Consider the following 20,542-nt stretch of genomic DNA (forward strand, 5'->3'; position numbering starts at 1 on the left):
TTCAGGTGAAGGGAACTGAGAGCCACAGAGAATTATTCTGCAGGTTGATGATACACAAAGCAGAGTCTTCTGGTCTTTGAGGCTTTTGTTCCTTATTCTGGAGTACCCTGCAATTCTGCAGTCAGCAGTGAAGTAAGACACTGAGCTGAGTCCTCCTTTTCCCCTTGAACACCATCAGCAGCCAGAGCCAGAATCCTTACTCAGCTCTTGCAGCTGAACTGTCTCACAGTCTCAGCTAGGGCTGAAAATGGGTGTTTATTGAGAATATACCTGTATTTTCTTCTATTGTCTCTGTATCCACATCTTTGTTCTTGCAGATTTTTGCAGGGAGGTAACAGGAGAAAAAGAAAGCATCCCAAGTACTGTATGCAATTTACTTAATGTAATTTTTTTAAACAGTAGGGATAACAGTACTGGTTCCATTGGTTTGGTTGTGTGTGAATTATGTTAGAGTGAAAATCACATTTTAAAGTTTAAAAAAAATCTAGATTTGAATTATAAGCTTTGTGCTGGATGTTTTGCCTTAACAGCAATCAGAGCTCTCAACTAGTTTGTTTTTATTTCAAAATATATAATTTGTTTTCAACTTAATTATCAATGTAAACTGATGCTTTAAAAGTTGCTTATTGGGTGAGAAAACACTCTTCTGATGACAGACTTTGGCCAGAACAGATGTTTACAAAAATTTCTTTCTATTGTATGGAAAGAAAGTCACATAAAGAAAACATTAAATGATTCTTAAAACTACTCACAGCATAGTTAGAGGTGATTTGGATAAGAGGGAAGGCAGAATCCAGACCGGGAAATGTTTATTTATTGTTGTAGTTCTACTTACCTCAGTGATTATACCCATAAATAGATAATAATAGGCAAATCTTCACACCAAACTCAACAAGAACATTTCATTGCACTTCCTATTTAAAACCTTCAGTGAAGGACAAAGAAAGAGATTAGTTTGACAGTAGATCTTTCTTCAAAGAATTAGGTAAGTAAAATTTTGTATATAGTTAGGAGGAAATTGCAGTGTGTATTGCTCATATTCAGAAACTGGAATGTGAGCTAGGCAGCATGAAGAGTGATACTACAAAACAGAAATAAAGTCATGTTCATGAAATGCATGTATATATTCCCTTTGTCTTGAAGTTTAAAACTAAAATGTCACGTGTTCCATTCAGCAAGAATTAATTATCCCTAACCCTATTTTACAGCATTAGGGATAAGAGCACTTGATGGACCATATAACAAATGCATGCCATTTAGTAGAATGCCAGGAAATAGCACAGCATTTATTATTTTCCCCACCAATTCACAGCCACTGAATGTGTGATTTATATGTTTTATTTAAATTAGAAAATTTAAGAAAGTGTTTTGCTGATTTTCTTGATATGGTCTGTCAGTTGATAGTCTCTGTGTGGGAAGTTTCATTTAAGTTCCGATGTAGCTTTGATATCTCCAGGAAAAAAGCTGCAAACAATTTGGTTCCTTCAATATAGTTGTGTCTGTGAAGAAGGAAAGAAACACAATGAAGTCTTGTCAGGCTGTCCTCGCAAAATTAGGAATGTAGTCCAGTGAAGTTTTCGGAGTCTTCATAGGAATTTGCAATATTGGTAACCCCCGAAAATTACCAAGTGCACAGAAGTGCTGGACATCCTTCAATCTGGTACTCCTCTGGATTTACTTCAGAAAACTATTTTCCAGGTTTACATACCCAAATTGGTATTACCTGTAGCCAGCAGCATTGAGGCTTTAATGAGGAGAGACAAAAAGTAATTTGAGAATTATTGTAGGATTCTCCTCTCTCCAGAGTTCAGCATGAATTGACTCAGAGACTGCACAAGTGTTCAGGCAACACACTGAATAGTGGCTTACCATGGTGCCTCCAACAATAAACACCAGTGACAGGTTTAAGCTATTTTTTTGTATAATTATGCTAGTTGTGGTCCCTGGACTATAAATAACTCTTTATAGCTGTTTATACTGAAAACCACCAAAATCCTCACAGAACCCTGAGTGTCTGTGACTGGTGCACTTCAAAACAGATGCTGTGATGGAAGAGTCCCCATCCACACCATCATCTTCATTGCTAGAGAAATGAAAATTGCCAATGCAATGAATTTAAAGACTGAGTAGACACCCAGTGAAAAGTGTATAATGGTATGCTTTAGACTGGGATTTTTCCTTTCTTGCTTAGCACAACATCTAGTGTGCTGGAGATAGTAGGTTTGGGCTGCCCAATGCACAGCAAAGCTTCTCATCTGGGCATGCTCGTTCATGGGTACCAAGGGACTTCAGTTGCCCCCCCTTCTCTAGTAGCAGAAACTGACAAATGAAATAAACCTGCTTATTTTCTCATTTTGGGAATGCTCCCCAGCATCGGCCGCTCCAATCGGAAGCATCATCACACTTTTCTGTGTTACAGTCTGAAACATTCTGGCAACAGGAATTGTTGAGCCATCACGGATGAAATCGGGACCTTCTCCAAAAACTGAAATATATTGGAAAAATGAATTAATAAATAGGTGTAATCCAGGTGGTTCTCTCTGCTATCATAGATTTAAGGAAAGAGCTGATACTAAGAGCTTCTGAGTAGAAATGGGTTTGAGTGTGAAGCCAGTTGTTCTCACAAATCAGCTCTGCTCTATAAATCTCTGGTTTCTTATCAATACAAAAATAAGTAAACAAGGCCTTTTGGCTACTCCTATAAAACATATCAAAATTTAACAAGGTATGGAAGATGCTGATGAGTTGTTCTATCAAAACCAATGAGATTTGTAAGAGTAAGAGGCTGCAGCACTGAATTGGGAAATCTGCTTTGCCTTATTGTTGAGCACAATGCCCTTGCACACCTACAGACACACTAAGAACTGGGAAAAAAAAAAAATGAACACACCTGTTTTTATTGCCCTTCTTGCTGCTTTATATAGTAGATCATTAAAATCAGCAAGCCAGGGCTTTACACCCAAAGGCATGGACACTTTCAGTTTGTTTGGACTGTTCCTCTTGGAAAAGACACCCTCCAAGTGGTCCACCACCTGTAGGGAAAATACTTTTAAAAAAAGCTTTCATCTTGCCCCTCGAGCTTATACCCACATTTCTACTTCTCTTGGAAAGAAATAAGTGCTAAAAACATTCAGTGTACTACAAGTCTAGGTTTGCAAGGTGCTGAGTTTACACAGTAGTGGCCAAAGAAAAGATTTGTATCTTACCTGTTTTTTCACAACTGAAAGGTCCATGTTGGGGACCTGACGGATTGAGAATTTGCCAATTACTTTTGCTGGAATGACTGTTTTAATGCCTGGTTCATGGAAAGCTCCTTCAATCCCATGAATAGAGAGAGAGGGGTAACGCCACAGGTGTAGAAGTATTTCTTCCTTTAAAAAAAAATTCAAAATAGAAGGGATATTAACAAGCCACAATTTATGTAAACAAGCTTTTTCCATCCTAAAATTTGTATTTGGAGACCTCTGTATTTTAAATATATTTGATTTTTTTTATTTAAACCCATGCACATGTATTTTTCTTTTTAAAAATTACTACTACTTTCAGTCATAGAACAATTTCGATGGTAATAGTTTTTCTTAAAATGTGAGAAAAATAGAGCATTGTTTTAAAAATCTTCAAAGCAAATTTTCATAGTGAAAAGTAATATCAGAACAACTTCTGATCTGACTGCATGTTTATCCTGGAACTTGTCACTGGAAAAACCACAAAGCCAGATCCAACCCAGATGATACCAGTGAAGAAATTCTACCAATGAACACTAAAAAGCACAATAGGAAAGATTATAATTTTCAGTAACTAAGTTTTCCTGGAGAAGATGCAGAGGGAAAAAAAATATTATGATTATCATTTTAAGGAAAATAGGAGAAATGTATAAATTATAAACTGGTCTTCATGCAGAACTTCAGGGTGCTGCTGCTTTCCTTCAGTTTTATGAGACTAGACCTTTATCTATACTTAAAATTAACATCAATTCATCCTCATACAGGTAAAGCATCAAAACTCAGTGTAGTCACATTATACTTTTGTATTACTGATTCTTACAGTCTAGCTTTAGGTAATTTGAAAGCTATAAAAGCATCCCTGTTAGCAGAACCTACACTACAATAATTATGTTGGTTATAAAAAAATCAATCAACTCCTTTCTCCCAGCTGCCACTCTTATGCAGAGAAATCTTTCTGAGCCAGGCCTTACCTGCTGGCTTTTTATTTAGGATATAATTTTTAATTGCTGGTAAGGAGAAGCTTGTAGCTTTGGATGCTTTTTGTGGCAGGCTTGGCAGACATCAAAATCTGTATTAAATAAAAACCATCCAAAACATACCTGCCTAAGGCTGCCTCCCATTTTTTCAGAGCTGAATTTTTCTTTCCTACTATGTAACCTAAATGTAGGTATCTTAATTCATGTTTTATTTGGCTGATTAGGCTTAGGGGGAGGGAAGGCGTAAGCAAGGAAGGGAGACTTGCACTGTTAGTTTTGCATCATTACTTTTAATTGATTGTTCATATTTCAGGTCACTTTCCCCAGATACAGTGCTTTACATTTTCAGCAGACTGATTTTATTTATCTTTTACTTCCCAGTGCTCCTTTATTTTATTTTGAGCTTGCCATTGACTGAAAATATCTTTCAGTTTGGCTTTATATATAAATGCTACAAATAGGTGATTTAAATTCTTTCTGCTGAGTATTCACAGAGATATTATGTTACCTTGGTGCCATAGAGGAATTTTTTCACACCACAGTTATTTCTATGTTCCTCTAGATCAAATTCAATCGATTCATACAACTTCCTTTCCTCTTCCATCAGGGCAGCAACACTGTCGTAGATTCCAGGAATCTGAATATGACCTGTGGAATCCACAAGGCTGTCTACAAAATAAGATACAGATATCAGTACAAGGGGAGCCTCTATTTCTTCCCCTTAGCAGTCATAACACCTTTTCCCTTCTACCTAGCTCTTTACCAAATGAGTGAGCCTCACAACTGTTTGCATCTGTCAAGTTGCTTCACCAAACTTGATATATTTGCATATTTATTAAGAAAATCATTGAGCTGCTGTTTGTGTGTAGTGTGTGATGTGTCAGCCGAGCTTCTGACATGAAAACATCATCCTACTGGGATACAAAGCAGCATTAAAAAGTCAGGTTTTGCTATGTGGGCATGTATTAAAGTTGCCTGTAATGCTTAAATGTTCTTAATTGATGTGTGACTGACATCAGCTTAACATGTCTGAAGTCCTGGCCTTACTGGCCTTACATTTTTCTCCTGAGAAACTGAGAAGCCTAAGAAACTAAATGTAAACAGTAATTATCTGATTGCTTGGAATGTGGTTTGGAGGATGCTTACCAACAAGTGCATCTTTGATTGGTTCCATGTGAATTGTTTTAACTTAATGACCAATCCCAGTCCAGCTGTGTCAGGACTCTGGTCAGTCATGAGTTTTTATTATTCATTCTTTGCTAGCCTTCTAATATCTCCTTTCTCTTTCTTTAGTATAGTTTTAGTATATCATTTTCTTTTAATATAATATCATAATAAAATATAATAAATCAGCCTTCTAAGAACTTGGAGTCAGATTCTCATCTCTCACCTCACCTGGAGACCCTCACAACAGCACCGCAACAATTGGTGACCACATCTAAGGATCTTTCTTCAATGAGTCTTACCTTACAACAACTAACCATGGCCCTGACCTTCGCTGGGTGATGATGGGCATCTCTCCCCAGCTGCCCCTGAGCAGTGATGTGTGTTCTTACCCAGCAGCGCTATCAGGTCCAGCAGCGGCTCGTGAATGATGCCCCCAAAAGTTCCAGAGTGAAGGTCCTTGCTGCCGCATTCAACCTGCACCAAAACCACTGGTTACATGTGAACACTCACTACCTTATTCTTCTGTCTGCTGGGTCCATTTTTTTTGAACAAGATCACAAATGAACAGTAAATGGTTGGGTTTTTTTCGAATTATTAAATAGAAAACATCATGTCAGGAACAATCTGCTTTGGCAGAGAAGATGGAGCTCCGTTGTCAACCACCAAGAGAGAGAAATTCAGCTGTCTGTAGCACTCACACATTTGACAGCAAGGGTCCTCCTCCAGTCCCTCTTTTGCTTTAGTAAGATTAAAGACATCATACATTAAACATTTGCATATTATTACTGTTTCTAACATTGGAGAATAAATTCTTCAAGTTGTCTACCCTTTTTATTTAATGCAAAATCTTCTTTAAAAAAGGCAAAAAATAATCTTGTTTGATACTAAGAATATATGTCCAATCTTAATTCAAGATTGCAACAAATAAAAATTTATAGGTCTCTTGAATAAAAAGTCGTTAGAATAGAGGCATTTGAGTTATTAAATGTGCTCTTTTTCCAGACACATTTTCATACTTGAGTTTATCATAAAATATTTTCCTGCAAAGGACTTGTTTATTCTTCTCAAAACCTCATTACAGCTAACTGTCTACTAGCAGGGAGAGATCATTTTTGATGTTTTAATAGCATCATTTTTCTTAACCAAGACTTAGAAGAATTGAATCAAGGCTGCCAAGGCTCTTTCAGTTTAAAAAAAAATTCATTCTTTTTCAGACATAAAGGTTAATGCAGATTTTTCTTTAGTTCTCAAGTTCTTTAATCTTCTCTCTGAATTCCTTTTATGCTTCATCAGGAAGCATTTCCAGATGAGAAATTTCTGCTCTTTATTTCACAGTAGCTCACATTGCCTGCTAAATATAGCATGTTGGCTACAGTGAACTTTTATCTACTCCTGTCAGTGCTTACAAAAATTTTGTGTGGCTTTTAAACCCAGAGATCCAACCAAACTGAGTCCCTTTAGGCTGATTCATTATACCGAGCAGTATCTGCTGCAAAAGAGCAGGGCAGCAGAAATGATGGTTTTGGAGAGAGTTGGAGAGGCAGGTGTAGGGATGGTGTCCATGAGAACAGAGAGAGAAATGAGAAGAGACTGGCAGGGTGGCAGGAGAGTAATGGGATAGGAAAGGGATCAAGGGAAGAAATGATTGAAGAGAAGTTAATGGAAGTAAATAAGGCTAATGGAACTGAAATGAGGAGGGGAATCTGCAGAAGCCAAAAGGGATGCAGAAGAAAGCTCTGTACTTGTAAATATTAAGCTTTCCTTCAGTCTTTCTCTGCATGCAGATGTAAGTACAGCTACCTCATCCCTGTCTGTCAGAGGCTCAGCTGGAGTGAACCTGTGTCCTTTACCTCCACAAAGAAGCAGGCATTGCCCCGACTCCCATAGGTAAGGGCAGGCTTCTTGTTGCTGAGCCACAGGTTGTCTGAAATTACAATATAATCAACATCAGAGAAGAAGCTCTGGTTTTCTTCCTCAAGTAGCTTCTCTAGCCCCAAGGATCCTGCTTCTTCCATGCCTTCAATTACAAACTTGAAGTTCACTGGCATAGCCTACATAAAAATTAGAAAAGTCTGGGTAAGAAACAAGCATTTTATTTTTTCTTTAAAAAAAAGCTTTAAAATTAGGAGCAGACTGGTTTGCTATGCAAATTGTGTTAGGATAAGAAAGATGTTGGATGAGTACATAGGATATATAGCTTGTTACATTAGAAAAGCCAGTGACAGACGCATATAGGCTCCCAGAAAAACTTGTTCTTTTCCTCATGTTTTTATCTACTATTCATTTTCAGAGGACAATAAGTGATGTCTTTTTTCCTTCTTTGCGTTTTCAGAAAACTTGCTGGAATGTCTCATTAAACAGGCTTTCTGTCAGAGCTGTTCAATATTCTAATTGCTTTGGAAATTATAACTGTCTAATAGCAATTGCATTTTCACAGAAAATTTCCTGCCCCTTACATTTCCACTGTTACTGCCCATGTGGGAGCCACTGGCTGTGGTTTTCCCAATGTTGTCTATCACCAGACTTATATGGTAATAAAAACATTGTCAGTTACTCTACTATAATTGTCTTTTCAACACTCATAAATTTGGAAGCCTGCTGGTTGATAACGATGCATTTCCAAGAGTAATTAGGAGAACCTTTATTATGGAATAGTGGGAGTTGAAAATGCTGACACATCCCATAGGGGACATAAATTTCAACTTAGTTTCCTGTTGCAATTTGTTTTCTCATTTGAGGTTTTAAGATGTTTTCTCTTTTGATTCGCTGCTCAGATTAAAGGCAAGAACAAATATGTAAAATTAAACGAACTTGTGTCATGGATGGGTTCACTGATAAATCATCAGCTGGCCAAAGAAATTTTAGAAACAAACTGTTAATGAATATTGTTTGATGGTCTGTGTTGTTTTCTAGAGAAAGGATTCAAATTACAAAAAAATCTTTTTTTTTTTTGCTTGTTTGTTAAAATGTCAATATAGCTATTAGTGATTTGAAAAAACTAGAAAGATGTCAAATCCACAACCATATCCACTTACAACTAGTCTTTGGGCAGATAATGTGCGTTTTCAAGGGTTTGAGACCAAGGTCAATTCAGTACTATAGATGCAAGGAAAACATGTTTTCCAGAAGGCTGTAAGGGGACTTTAAAAAAATCAAGACTTAATGCTCAGTTTGTGCCATAATGTCATACAAGAGACAGAAAACTGTACTAACAGAATATGTCATTCAAATTCAGCTTAAAGGAAAATAGTTAACCCAGTTACAAGCCTAAAATATATTTTTGGTTTACCTTGACCTTGGGGGTAAGACTACTCCAAAATTATGAAATTGTTTGAAGATGGCTATGTTCGTCATTGTAGTAATTTAGGCAAATGTCTGACTTCAGAAATCTGTCAGACTCTGAGTGATTGTATTCGTATTTGGAGAATGCACCCACTCAAAGCATTTGCTTTGATAAATCTGGACTGTTGGTGACATAACAGCCCATTCTGGATGAATATTTTTAGATGCTTATTCCCTTCACACAGACACATAAATTGAAGGTATCTTGTAGGCAGACAAAACCAAAGATCAGCAGAATGTATCAGCAGAGACAAGTCTTCATCAGCATTCTGTAATGTCTGTTATTTTACCATTTTAAAAGCTCTCATGAGAACAGAACAATTATCAGAGCTGTGTAATGTATGTAATACATATTGAATGTACGTAATACATATTGAATTCTTCCCCGTGGGTTTTCCTCTGCAGGGCAATGGCAGCAAGAGTGTATTTACATTGCAGACAGACTGCTCAAAACAGGAATGCTCAAAGACAAACTATTACTGGAGTGGGACCAGTGCCCTAAGTGTTGCATCAGAAATAGTTAATATTTCAAATTGTATGTAGTCTGTTGGGACAGAGAGGTATCATCTTACTCAGGAATGCAAATGCATCCCTTCAGAGATATAATAAAAATAACAACAAATGATACTGAACAGTAAAAATTAGCGATAAAAATAAAAAAGTCATCATTGATACCTACTAATTTCAAGGCTCTGAATGTTTCCACTGCATTTATCCAAGCTAGGACTGGTCCCTTATTGTCTGTTGTTCCACGGCCATAGAGGTTTCCTTAAAAGGAAAAGAGGAAAGTTTTTAAGCAATCTTTGAATTTTCCCTCATCACTTCAATGTAATTGGCAAATTCCAGTTGCCACAGAAGCTTTAGTGATGGAGGGAAGAAGTCCCAAAAGTGTCAGGATTTCACTGACTCATTTTAAATAAGGTGATGAGTGTTTGGGCGCTTCCCAAAGGAACAGTACACTTGTTTTTCCTCTTTCCTTCCTTTTACATGCATTATGTTGTGGTTTCTGCTACATGCCAATTTTTGAGCTTCAATTTTCTTCTCAGGAACTGTTTGTTCATACCAGATATGCCTGGAGGGTTTGCACAATATGCAGTTTCTGGACACATCATTCAGACCAGCTAACAAGCAGCAAAACTCTACAGATAAATGCCATGGCAGAAATATGAAGCTACAAGTCTAAGTATTCAATTTCTTTTCCAACTGCACATCATATATACTTATCACTGTACAAACTGAAATCTGTGCCTGTGTATAAACTTCTGTAGCAGTCCCCACTGGATATACACTGGAATAAGGCAAAAAATTTATGCCAGTAAGGCTATTGGGAATTGATTCCAGATAATGAGAAAGGGCAACTCAGTGGTTATAGCCTGGGAATCAGGATTTCTGAGGTCTTACTTATCTGTTGACCCTCTATCCATTATTTTTGTTCCTTCAGTCAGCTGGCTGCGCTGGAAGGATAATTACATTAAAGGGTCCTCACAATCTTCTACCACAAATGCTAATATTTCCACACCAAGTATTAGCCAGTCACTGATGGATCTCACTAGTCACAGAACAACCATCAAAGCTGAAAGCTGCTGGACATGTCCCAAAGATTTCCACAGAAATCCTCATGCTTTGGTTAAACAGACAGGAACCCTTCTCCCACACAGAACCTCAGTTGCGTGTTCCAATAATGATACAAAACTTATGAGAAGATGCACACCATTGATTTCAGTCAGTGTGTAGGGGTCAGTGTCCCAGCCATCTTCCTTCTTGGCAGGCTGCACATCCACATGACCATAGAAACATACAGTGGGGTTTTGTGGATCCTTCCCCAGTTCTCCAAGAAGCACAGGAGGCAGTGGGAGGACTTGGCCATCAGGCAGCTGTGGAGGAAGGTTAGAAAAAGGCAACTAAGGAAAACCAAATCTTCTAGAACTTAGAAATGTACAAAAACAACTGGAATTCTCAGTATTGAAAATACTTCTACACTCAATTGACTTTTATTTGATTAGGTGCACAAATCTGACTGACTCCAGTTCTAACCTTTTCAGAGAAACTAAGATCTTTCTCCTCAACTGTTCATTTCCTGCTGGACTTCGTAGAAGTCTTTAAACATTTTATTGTCATAAATGCCCTCCTCACTAAGCTCTCACTTCCCAGCACCAGAGAAGACAGAGGGAACCTTGTGCTATGGAGTCTATTGGGACACTGAAATAGTCAAAAGCCACACAAATTAATTTGAGGTTTGATTTAACCACAGACAGAGGGCAGGAGGCTTGTAAGTTCAAACATAGAATCTGAAGAAAAGTGTTGCTGGCAGGAGGCAGCAGCTATGTCAGACTGTCTTAAAAACAGGTTAAGGCTAAACCTCTAATGTGGCTCTGTGCAGAACAGAGCTCCGCACGGCCCAATTGCATTCTCTGCAACTATCAAATGACACAAACTGAAATATTAAAGTGTTGCTGTACTTCAGGCTCCTTGTGCTAAGAATCGGAACCCTCACCGAAAGCATCAGAGAAAAGAAAAGAGAATCACGATTATTGAACTTTTGAATTCCTGTTAGATTAGGAATGAAACAGCCCAGGGCAGGAAAAAGCCCATGGCTACAGTAAACTAAGTTAATTAAAGACTAAGGTTTCTCAGAGATGAATTCTTCCCTATTGCTTTCCAACAATGAAAGAAAATAGTTTGGGTCACTTGTCAGAAGCTCTGAAAACCAAAAATGATGGTTTAGGTAGCTAACACCCCTACATGTTCTGTCTGACAACATTTTCTTTGTAAAAGCAACCTCCCTCATAAAGTAAGTTCAGTGACAAATGAAGCATTAGTTCTGATGCTTCATTACAGACAAAAATTTAAAAACTAACCCCAGTAAAATCTCAGTCCTTTTACTTCAATTAAAAGCATCAAACTCCCTCCTATGCACAGAACATCAACTTGCATTTGGATTGCCTCTGTGGTTCCCAGTATGCTCTCAGTTCTCAGACCTGATTTCAACAGGTGTCATGTAGGTACAGGACTATTGATAAATTTGTATCTAGCTTTCAAAAAACAACACTATGTCATAACATACATATACATAGCACTGAATACAACAGGTAGACCCATGGGCAGATATGATGCTTTAAGGCCAAGAATCAGATAAGCACCTGATGTGACCCCAAGTTTACTAAATTAACAGTGGCTCCCAGAGTTGCAAGTCTGTCTGCTGCCAATGCCATCATATGCATTACTTCTTTCCTCAGGTGTGGTTGAATAGAATCACTTTCCACAGCCACCCATTCCTTCAGATCCTGCACAGGAAGACAAGTGCAATTAGGTGATCCAGAATGTTATTGTCCTCAGCCCTTGTATCAGAAATCTCACTCTGGAAGATTATTTCCTTTCTGTATCATCACAACATTATCACAGTCGCTCTATGGTTTCAGCATAGAGAAGAGTCCCTTAGATGTCCCCCCAGGGTTGAGATTCCTGATTTTCTACACAGAGAGGGTGCTCACACTTAGGCATTCACATTGTCAACCCTGGATCTAAAATCCAATGGAAGAGGAGGTAGAATAGATGCTGACTAGTTTGCATTATAGAAATTGCATTATGTACAGCTTACCTTGGTGGCTCTCATGAGGATTCAGAAGTGCTCATTGACTCAATGCATAACTGATACTGACTGGATTAATTATGTTTCTGTCTTTTCACAGAGGGTTGACAAAAATGAAAGCACAAGCCAGCATGGGACCAAGACTCCTCTCCTTCTAAAGAGCAAACCTACAAGAATCAGTTCTGAAGCAGACAGGGTGAGCATCCTATCTGGCTTGCATGCCCCATGCAGGTGCATTTGGCTTAGTGGAGCCTCTCTGAACACACTCAAAGGATGCCCATGACCATCTCTTGCTGAAGTCCATGCAAGTCCCTCCTTCAGCCCAGAGGTTCCCAGCAGCCTGCTCTCTTACAGCCTTGCTGCGTGAAGTGCATATTGCCCTCCTGATGCCAGACCTGGAACCCTGCTCATTACCTTTGTGACAGGCACTTCTTCTCCTGCCAGAGGAGCCCAGGCCTCTGGAGCACCAGCTCTGTGCTCATTATTTCACTGCAATATAGGTCCTACCTTGATGAAATCACTTTGATGCGCATCAATGTACTGGAAGATCTCCATCTCCAATGCTGAAGAGGATGAGGGGGACATTACTGCCTTAGAGAGCAGCACAGGGCTGAAATGGTTGCTATCTGAAAGTTAAGGATAAAATTCAACATTGCAGACATCCTGCAATATACATTTCTTTTCAGCACTAAAAAGCAGAGACATTTACAAAGTGCTGAGATTATTTAAGTCTCATTTAATCTCCTCAAGCCAGGAGAAAGTATACTCATTTTATCACATAAAAACTTCAATTGATTCACGGTCAAGATGCTGAAAGAAAAATTAAAAAAATTACCAAAGAGTGAACATCTTTAGTGTCAGTTTTATAAATAACTTCAGGGTAACATTTTCTACTGAAACATTTGTTGCATCAGTTTTTCAGTACAGAAGCATCAAATTGTATGTTCTGGGAAGACAACCCTGGGGCAAGACTTGCAGATACCAACAGCCCAGGGAACTCATCTTTCTTTTTCTTCATTTCTAGAATCATATAATATCCTGAAATGGAAGGGATTTACCCAGATCTTTGAGTCCAGGACCTGTCCCTATACACACAGTTCCAAGGATCCCACCATGTGCCTGAGAGCATTGTCCAAACACTCCTCAAACTCTGTCAGTCTTCGTGCTGTGACCACTTCCCTGGGGAGCCTGTGCCAGTGCCCAGCCACTCTCTAGGTGAAGAAGCTTTTCTTGATATCCTGCCTAAACCTCCCCTGGCTCAACTTCAGGCCATTCCCTTGGGTCCTGTTGCTGGTGACTACAGAGAAGAGATGAGTGCCTGGCCCTCCTCTTCCCCACACAAGGAAGTTCTGACTGCAATGAGGTCTCGACTCAGTCTCCTTTACTCCAGGCTGAACAGACCAAGTCACCTCAGGTGCTCCTCATACAGCTTCCCCTCAAGGCCCTTCACCATCTTCATAGCCCTCCTTTGGACACTCTCTAATGGTTTAATATCTTTCTTAAATCATGGCACTCAAAACTGCCCCCAGCACTCGAGGTGAGGCTACTTTGGTGCAAAACAGAGCAGAACAATCCCCTCCCTTGCCCAGATGGTGATGTTGCACCCAGGACTTGATTTTCCCCCAGACTGCCAGAAGAAGGCAGAAAAATGGATTCACTGACACACATCCAATATTTTACATGAATAAGGGAAAACAAGCCTGACACTAGGAGTATTAGAAAACAAATAGCTTTTGTGGTTGATTAAGAGCAGTGACAATACTGAAACACTTGATAACTCTAGAATTCATTTACTACCTGCAAACCTCTCTGCCATCTTTTTTTCTTTTGACAAGATAAGGTTTTAAAGTGTGTTTTTCTTATTCCTCCAGTTTTCCTTTCATGTTTGCTTGAAGTTGTTGCTGTAGTGTCTTGAATTGGTTTTAGCAGAATAATCCTTGGATGGCTAAATACTTGGTTGGGCTAAATTCAGAACAGCTGCTGTATCAGGCTGTGATAGGATGGACTCCAAGGTCAAAACCCAGTGCTTTTCTGAAGATATTCCATACTAATAACAAAAGGCATAGATGCAGATCTATCCATAACTCCTCAGCTTTGATCCATTGCTAAGGTGATATGGTCTATGGTAATATTAATAATTTCAATTATGTTTCTCTGACAGAGAAGGAAGACTAAAAACTCAAGCATGATGAACAAGACGAGGGAAACATTGTTCACTTAGGCTGGAGAGCCTGGCTGCATGAAGGATGGGCCCCATTTTCCAGGCTTCCCACAGAAGCAAGGTTGCAAGGTTTGCTTCACTTCCTGAAGTGAAGCTTTGAGAAGGCCTCTGACAGTAAATTTAGTTCCCAGTGTCCAGTTCCTGACATCTCTTCACACTGGAAACGCTGGTATTAAAACAGACCAAATGCTGATTTTGCGGGAGAGTAAATCTGCAAAGCACTGTTTTGGAGAAGACTTGTTAACCAAGCCAAGAAAATCCAAATTTGGAGATGGTTTTTAGGATGGAGAGATGAAATTTAGCCATTGCCCATCACCTTGCCCATCACTTAAGGCTGGGGTTTAGCATTTTAAAAATATTCCTATATTTAAATAATAATATTTCTATATTATTTCAATATAGAAATATTTTTAAAATACTAAACCCCAGCCTTAAGTGATGGGCAAAGTAGCATTTTCTTCTCACATTTTTTTCTCCATAAAACAGTTAACCCTGCCTCCAAGAGGTGGATCTAATCAATAATACCCTTCAAATATTTTCATCACCAGTCACTGCAGCAGCAATTTGTCCTAAAGCAAAAGTGATGATTACAGGAATTTTTGAAGCAAGCATGGAAAAATCTGGACACTTTAGATGAGATAAAGCAGCTTCTGGGATTTAGCAACAAAGACATGGTAGAGAATGAGGCTTTGATAATTTAGGTTACAGTTACCTTTGGATTGAGCTTCTTCAGGTAAGGCTTAAGAACAGGAATCCTGCAATAAGCACCCTAAACTTAAAACCCCCAGTCTGGATATTTCTTCCAGCCTTGGACTGTGCAAGTGGCTGCAAATATTTGCCAACTGAAGCCCATTTTTCAGGGGGCAATAGGAAGGCAGAGTGTGGCCCACAGGCATGGTCAGGGGGACTTCCCAGGCTGCACAGGGCAGAGGAGAGAAGACCATGAGCCCCAGACTGGGGTGATGGTAACAGGACCCTAGCAAACTGGACCCTGAGTTTCCTGGCACAGACAAGACACTGGCTCTTGCTGGGGTGGTACCTGGGTAGATACAGGAGGGCATCTGAGGCAAGACATTGCAGGTCATGTTCAAAAGGGGCTCAAGGTCCTTGAAGATGATCAGCATTAGGTAAAAGCTGAGCACAGAGACCATTTATGTTATTTTATTCTGTTTTTGTCACTGTGCACTTCTGGGGGACTGGGCAATAGCTCTGCTTGTGCCATGTTGCTCAGTCTCACTTCAGCCAGCAGTGTGTGCCAGGGGAGCGAAGTTTACCTTCAGGCTGGTGCTTTTGGCTGATAAAGTGTATTCCACCTGGGAGCTGGGCACCACATGAGCTGAAGAAGAGGATGGGACTATAATGGGTACATTTGTGAGGGGCTCTGGGAAAGTGCAAGGCACTGCACGTCCAGAAAAAAGACATAGGAATGGTACAGAGAGAATTCATCTGAAGGTGGGATGAGACCTGGTTTTGCTGGTCAAGAGATCCCAGGATTTCAATCAGTTGCTCATCTAGAGAGACATCAGGGCTCTTATCTTCCTTTACCACGAAGCTGGCTGGATGCCTCAGTTTCACACCTATTTCACTCATTTTTCTACCTTGTAATTTCCAAACCTCAATTTGGAAAACATTTACAACAGAGGCCACTGAATGCACCCTCATTTAACCTAACTGTAGAAAACTAGACAGGCTTCTCAGGTTTACTTATGTAAAAAAAATAGATCTTTTGGTTATGCCATGCTTGACCAAGGAAGATCATAGCAGAGGTCAGAACATGTCTGCTAGAGGCACCAAGCTCATGCAATGGATTTAAATATCAGTGTCTCCATCACATGTGATTTCCCCTCCCTCTAGACAAATCTTTGATATTGCTGTATTCTATGCATTTTTCACTCTTAAAAAATTATATATATATATATATATATATATATAAATGAGTCACCTTTTGGTGACTTGAATAAATACATGACTTGAATAAATACATACCTGCTAAAGTCAGAAGCACAAAAGGGCTGCTTGCTTTTACAGAGGATGTGTGCTGTGGTGCTGGTATCTTTCTCTTTTTGTCTCAGTTACGTGCAAATGACCTGGAAAGAGGCAGACAAGAGACGTAGGTCTTTGTCATGTTTCATTAGCATTTAACTGTTTAAGAAAATGAAACAAGAAGGCTAAAATGCTGTGAAGGAAAAAAAAACCCCAACCAATGAAGCAAAATATCCTAGGGAAATTTGGAATTATTCTGAGATATTTTCCAAACAGACCAAACTTAAAGAAAAGACCATAGATTATCACAAAAATACTCTCATTAAAGTAAGGAACAGTGGCAAAGTTCAGGAAAATGAATGTGAGGAGATACCAAGTAGCAGAGTGCACAAAATATTAATAATTCAAAGAAGAAATTAGGTAACAGCTATGTTTTGCTGTAGTAGAAGGAGGGAGGGAGGGGAGTAGCTGGAGGAACTTCATGTTAATGCACTACTAATACACAAAGTGCTGCTCAGGAGCATTTGGATGGCAACTGGAACAGCTCGTGCCAAAAAGGGAGTCAGTTTAATAAAGCTGTAGAAAGATTTCAGGCAAGGTTGAAATATCTCAGTGTCACGAGGAGTGGAAAAATTATTTGAAAGAATGATAAATTCAGGGGGGAATATCAAACAAAGACTTCAGTGTTCAATGTCAAGTATATTTTATTTGATGTCATTTAAAGGAGCAGTTGCTGCTCTATAGAAAATTGTAGTATGCCTATTTTTAGAAATAATGCATGGCAGTCAGTTGTGCTGTCTTTCTTTGTTCCTCAGTAGTAAGAACATTTTTTGTGTCGCTTCCTCCCATGTTGTTAAGCACTGTTAAAGGAACACTTAGTGTTTTTCTGTGGTGACTTAACAAGAAATCCAAGTTGATTCTTTAACTAGGATGACTGTTTGATGAACTATCAACTAAACTTACAAACATTTCAGAAGAAGGTCCTGAACATGCTCTGAAGGCCTCCTTGTCTCTCCTGAAGCATGTGCTTCATGCACTTCCCTCCCTGCAACACAGCATTCCAGGTGGGTGCAGGAGGAGGGTGCCAGTGAAAACTGAACACTGGGTTGCAAACACCCCAGAGAAAAACAGTCAGGACTCATCTGGCTTGCAAATAACAAAGTACATTTGACATGAAAGGAGATAAAGATGTTTATGGCAGTAGGAACTAATTTACCAAATCACTGGTGGACTACATTGAAAGGAACATTCCCCCTAAGCAATCACTATCAAGGCAGGTAACTGAGCAAGTAGGTTTATTTTTTAACTTCCTTTAACAATACTCGGTGATAAGTGGCATTCCTTTGGTAGCAGCAGGCAATCAAGCCACAGTCACCTCTCCAGCTGAGTGAGACCCTTGGAGGAGGAGGAGGAGGAGGAGGAGGAGGACAGCTCTTCATGTGGCAGTCCTCAAGCCCAGCCCTGACCACGTGGAGCTGCTGAGGAGCAGGAGCTGCCAAGATCCAGACACCTGCAGGGGAATGAATGCCAGCTCACAGCGCCTGACTGCATTTGGAGATTAGTAAAGAAGTGTCATCCAAATCAATAGAGTGTGTGACAGCAATGAAAATACCTGGTGGGAAGCACAGGCAAGGTCTGCACTTGCTGGCAGGTGATGCTGCAACACCCTGTGCTATTTCCAGCAGTCAGCTCTTAAAGTGTTGCAATATTGATTGCCTGAATGGTGTTTTGGAGAACAGCAGTGACCAGCCCTGCCTGTGCTCAAGCCAACCCTTTAGTGAAAAAAGTGAGACCCCGATTATCACTTCTCTTTTGCTGTAATGCAGATGATATTTTAAAATAACATCCTTATCTCTAGGTGCTCTTTGCAACTGCCTTTTGGCTGATGATGGGAGCCTGAACTGGAAAGGTCCCCTCTTTCACCTGCAGAACAGGGGCATTTTATCTCAATTTTACTGATAAGTTCTGCAGTTAATGGAGAGATAGTTTTAAGTTAAAGATTAATTTTGGGTTCAGATGCTCACTTCTGCCTCTCTGTAATACAATAATTAAATCAGGATGGCCAAATCAGTAACACATCAAAACATGAGAAATTTTCCCATCTCCTTTTTCCTCCTGGAATTCCTGTATCCTACATCCCAGTGCCAGAAAGCACTTTAACATTGCTGATAAGTGTTGCTGCTTTACTGTAGTATATTGGAGGACAGAGAGAAGAGGTGGATTATGCTTTGTCTTGAAAAGTGGAAAAAAAAGGAATACATTTGTGTTAAGGCAAAGCCCTTCTCCCAGGAAGTAGTATAGCCTTTTGTGCCCAGTGAGGAGGAATAATTCACTATTTACCTAAGAAAATTTTCTGCTGATTGGTTTGCAATCAGATAAACGTGGGTATAAAAACATTCTTCCTTGAAAGATAGCTCTGCTGGCTCTTGCTTTTTTCATGGCAAAAAGGTTTGTAGGAAAGAACTGTGGGATATGCAATATTTGTTCTTAGACGTGGATAGCCTCACCATCTTCTAGCTGCCACATCTCGCATAGCAGAAGGGAGAACTGCTGAACTTGTAATAAATTTAAGGGGCTTATGTCTGCATACAAACTTCTCTCCCAAAGTCCTCTGGCCACTTTGAAAGAACCTTTATTGACATGGTCAAATTCAGTAATAAGTATAATAAAGTAATAAATAATAAGGGAGGTCCAGGTCCTGTCTTAGAGCCTTACAAACACCTTTCATTTTTTTAAGCACTTGTTCTTCACTTGATTAATGTGTAAAACCATTTGCAAATGAAATGCAAAATTTGGGGGGAATTGAATGTTCATTTTCATTTATTTAAAATATTTTTTTTACATTAATCCTGTTTTCATTTATCTTAGCTTTAAGTGTTTCATACTGGAGTTATTCCTGAATTAGAATAGTAAAAGTCAGATTAAAAATAGATCTATTATATCTAGTAGATCCATTCAACTATTTGTTTATTAATCACATAATACTACTGAGGAACTATACTACCAAGGGAAAAAAAAAAAAGCTATTATTACTTTATAGCTTAGTATTTCATTGCTAATTGTCCCTGATTTTATAACCTATAACTTGGACAAGGTTTAAGGTCCACAATATAAGAGATTTGTTTTGTTATGGTCCTTATTCCATTTATGGGATATCATAAACATTGCCAACATTGTTTAGAAGGACTTTTAAATGTAGGCAGGTTTATCTCTTTAATAAAACCATTCTTTGATGGTAGCTTATTAACTACAAGAAATGAAAGAACCAACTCAAATAGTTTTGTTGAATATCCTCTTTGGGATACAGTAATTGTTTAAGCATGAGGAAATAGACTGATTCAAGGAAAATAAGAGCAGAACTGAAACAATAGGATAAAGGGGGATGGGAAGCATCATTGGCTCTGTTTCTCTTGTTATTTGAAAATGTAAACAATCTAAGGCAGAGATGGGTCCCCTACTTTGTGTTTCCATTTCTACCTCAGGGCAAAGTGTAGCACCCTCACTTGGTTACAAAAGTGATGGTACCTTCACTTCAGCAGAATTAGCATGCTTTAATTGTTACCTTAATTAAAAGGGTATCTTAAATAATTACAATCCTAAGTTTGAGTGAGCAGATATGTAAGAAATATGCTACTAGGAGCAATATTTCATTGACAGAAAAATGATGTGATGGTTTTCAATGCTTCCTATCCCTCTATAAGCAGCTGTCTCTAATTCAAGACCGGCATTTTTCATTTCTTGAAAGTGAAGTACAGAAAAGCAGGAATGTTATTGTCCTGTAATAATCAGTGGTACCTGTTTATTTTTGCAGCTGTCATTTCTCAATATACTACCTTAATATAACTTATCATTGCATCCCAAAGGATTGGTGTGGAATGGAGAGGCCCTTTCACACAACTCCCCATATCTCCCTCCCCTACAGGTATTTCTACTTCCCTGTGCAGTAGCAGCAGCAAGCCCTTCCACCTCTTCACTCCTTCCCACTTCGCACTGCAGTTAGAAAAGTATTTCCCAGCCACCATCCTTCAAGATAACCACA

General features: G+C 39.1%; 1 protein-coding gene across 1 annotated transcript; it reads right to left on the bottom strand.

The window, feature by feature from the left end:
* Window positions 1–1,322: 1,322 nt before the first annotated feature.
* On the bottom strand, window positions 1,323–16,599 carry CNDP1 (carnosine dipeptidase 1). Its single transcript, XM_071448953.1, has 12 exons — window positions 16,507–16,599; window positions 12,807–12,925; window positions 11,851–11,994; window positions 10,422–10,584; window positions 9,390–9,478; window positions 7,219–7,419; window positions 5,758–5,842; window positions 4,710–4,870; window positions 3,207–3,371; window positions 2,891–3,032; window positions 2,338–2,485; window positions 1,323–1,499 (listed from the first exon to the last, which is right to left on the bottom strand). The coding sequence occupies exons 2-12, from the start codon at window positions 12,882–12,884 to the stop codon at window positions 1,394–1,396; spliced, it is 1,482 nt and encodes a 493-aa protein (XP_071305054.1). The 5' UTR covers window positions 12,885–12,925; window positions 16,507–16,599; the 3' UTR covers window positions 1,323–1,393.
* Between the last annotated feature and the right edge of the window lie 3,943 nt (window positions 16,600–20,542).

The sequence above is a fragment of the Agelaius tricolor genome, unplaced genomic scaffold (assembly GCF_023055355.1).
Source record: "Agelaius tricolor isolate 1412-34295 unplaced genomic scaffold, bAgeTri1.0.p SCAF_2, whole genome shotgun sequence".
Taxonomy (NCBI): domain Eukaryota; kingdom Metazoa; phylum Chordata; class Aves; order Passeriformes; family Icteridae; genus Agelaius; species Agelaius tricolor.